Source organism: Etheostoma cragini, chromosome 3, assembly GCF_013103735.1.
Source record: "Etheostoma cragini isolate CJK2018 chromosome 3, CSU_Ecrag_1.0, whole genome shotgun sequence".
In the NCBI taxonomy this organism is placed as follows: domain Eukaryota; kingdom Metazoa; phylum Chordata; class Actinopteri; order Perciformes; family Percidae; genus Etheostoma; species Etheostoma cragini.
This window is the reverse complement of record NC_048409.1, coordinates 28,595,234-28,597,728: the sequence shown is the minus strand read 5'-3', so window position 1 is coordinate 28,597,728 and position 2,495 is coordinate 28,595,234. Positions and strand designations below refer to the sequence as shown.

General features: G+C 48.1%; 1 protein-coding gene across 1 annotated transcript in view; it reads left to right on the top strand.

Annotated features, from left to right (window-relative positions):
- si:zfos-464b6.2 overlaps nucleotides 1–1,808 on the top strand; it is an 8,226-nt gene extending 6,418 nt beyond the window's left edge. Inside the window, exons 6-7 of the mRNA XM_034868025.1 lie at nucleotides 383–712; nucleotides 1,497–1,808. Of these exons, the coding sequence (XP_034723916.1) occupies nucleotides 383–712; nucleotides 1,497–1,653 (487 nt within the window). The 3' untranslated portion in view covers nucleotides 1,654–1,808. The remainder of the gene's footprint in view (nucleotides 1–382; nucleotides 713–1,496) is intronic.
- The last annotated feature ends 687 nt before the right edge of the window (nucleotides 1,809–2,495 follow it).

The window sequence follows — 2,495 nt, the reverse complement described above, 5'->3', positions numbered from 1 at the left end:
CCCCCCCCCCCCCCCCCCCCCCCCCGCAATTTTTTCCACTAATTGAAATGACTTTAAATATACATTAACTTGAATTCAACACACTGTAGTAAACAGATAAATGGAGGCAGAAGATGTCATTTAGTCATCAATGCACACATATAATATGTAAATACAATATATATAATTAGGGGGTCCCCGCTCCATCTCGCCATCACTTTGGGGGTCCTTGGACTGAAAAACGTTGAAGACCCCTGCTTTAAAGTAAGAGTTGCAAATGTTTACAAATGCATCCTTTTAAACATTCTTCCACCTTTATCACAGTGTGCTGTTGTGTGTTATGAAGCGTGACGTTGACACATGTCCATGTGTATTTTCTTTCTTTTCCTCATCCTGTGACCAGCTGGACGGAGCTGTTGCCTCTGCTGGAAAACAAATATGGCTCTGACCAGTGTTACATGTTTGAGAACAACGTGTTCTCCGTCGCCGTCACCCGGCGTCCTCCCGGCAACCGAACCCTGCACCCGCGGGACTGCTGCCCCGGCCGTGTGTCCGGGGTCAACATCCTGGCCCACCTGTACCACGAACCCATCACCCCAAAGACCCAGTACGAAAACTTCAAGATCATCGTTAACCCCCGCACTGTGTTCTCCCCGACCGTCCACGGGCTGCTGAGCTCGCAGAAAGGCTGCTCCTGGGTCGACAGGGACGTCGCACGGATGTACCACACAAGGTAGACTGACCCGTGTGTGGTTTTTAATGTTTTTAATCAAATCATGGTGCTGATCAAACTGGTTTTCCTGGATCTTGCGTTCCAACCGATGCCCCGTGATGATATCACTCATATGTCTTTTCCACCAAGGCGGTTCTGGTGCTGGTTCGGAGTCGGTGCGAGATATTGAACCGGTTCTTTACAGCTTTTCCACGCAAATAAACCTGGTTCTGGGCCGAGAACACCGGTTCCAACTCAGCACCAACGTAGCGCTGGTCTAGAGGTAAGACCCGGTTAGGTCAGGTGCTGGGGGCGGGTCCCGATAGGCTTATTGTCTGGAAAATTGGGACTGAGCCGGTCAAACCGGGACGTCTGTTCACCCTAACGGGGTTTTGCTTGACGCTACTGATGTTGCCATGGCAACCCAGCAAAAGATTGTAATAAACGTTACATCATGCGAGATAATTACCTGTCTTCTTGAACGTGTCCTCGGTCCACAGCGGTCCACAGAGACCTGTCAGGGCCCGTCTTTGAACTCCAGTGGGAATTTGTATATCGCTACGTGGATAACGGGGGCGCTCGCAGTGACGATGTGACGTAGCCCTACTCAAGCTATGGTCAAATCGAGCTCTGGTTCTGAGATAATCGGCGAGTAGAACCGGCACCGAACTGGCAACCAGCACCGGAACCGGAACCAGAACCAGCACCTCCTGGTGAGCCTTGGTGGAAAAGACCTATCGGACTCAGAAGCTGAACCCTCCTCCATAACAACAACCGTCTCTGTCTCTGCTTTCTGTCTGTGCAGAGCTCCGAGGCAAACCCAGCTGACCCCAGACCAGCTGCTTTACGACGGTCGCCTGCTGAGCTACAGCGCTCGCCTCACGCCGAACGTCAACGCGGTGTTCACGGAGACTTTCAACGCCCAAAAAACACTTTGCTTTGAAGACTGCTTTGCACCTTAAGCAGAGTGAAGCTCAGGAATCTTTTGTCTTGTTGAGACAAGGAGAGGACTCATCGCCACAGGGTTTTAAACCTTAAAGTGCCCACGTTATGCTCATTATCAGGTTCATAGTTGTATTTTGAGGTTGTAACAGAATAGGTTTCCATGGTTTCATTTTCAAAAAAACACTAATTCAGAAAACCGTATCTCACTCAAAACACCACGGATTGGTTTTTTCCAAGTTTGTAAAATAACTTTTTCACAATATGTGCACTTTAAGACCTAAAGATTCCAAGTTTAGCATATATATAAGGATTATAGCCCGTTGTCCATTAATACCCGACAGTGGACACCTCGAAGGCCACTTAAACCACGGTCACTTGCAAAATATATTTTATTTTTAAACATGAATTCATATTTTTATACGATTTACAATCAAAATCTAACATTTTTTCCAAACAATAACTCAATTTCCCCAGTTACGCTTGAGGGTTTGACTAATACCTGGAACAATCATTCCGATGCCACAAGGTTCTTATGCAATGCAAACACTGTGTTCAGTGCTCCAGGGAATAGAACAGACCTTGGATACCCTAACACCAGACACTGGCTGGTTTTCAGACCCCCCATACAATAAAACTGCATATTTTAGAGTGGCCTTTGTTGTGGCCAGCCTAAGGCTGAATCCCAATCCTTCCCCTTACCCCTTCCCCTTACCCCTTCCCCTAGCTTTTGCGCGTTCATGCGGGACCTAGTTCTGTCCCAATACCGATTACGGCCTAGGGAAAGGGGATAGACCAAGGGCTGTATGGCCCTTGGAACCTAGTGTGGACGCGACCTCACTTGAAAACACACAGGCATCAA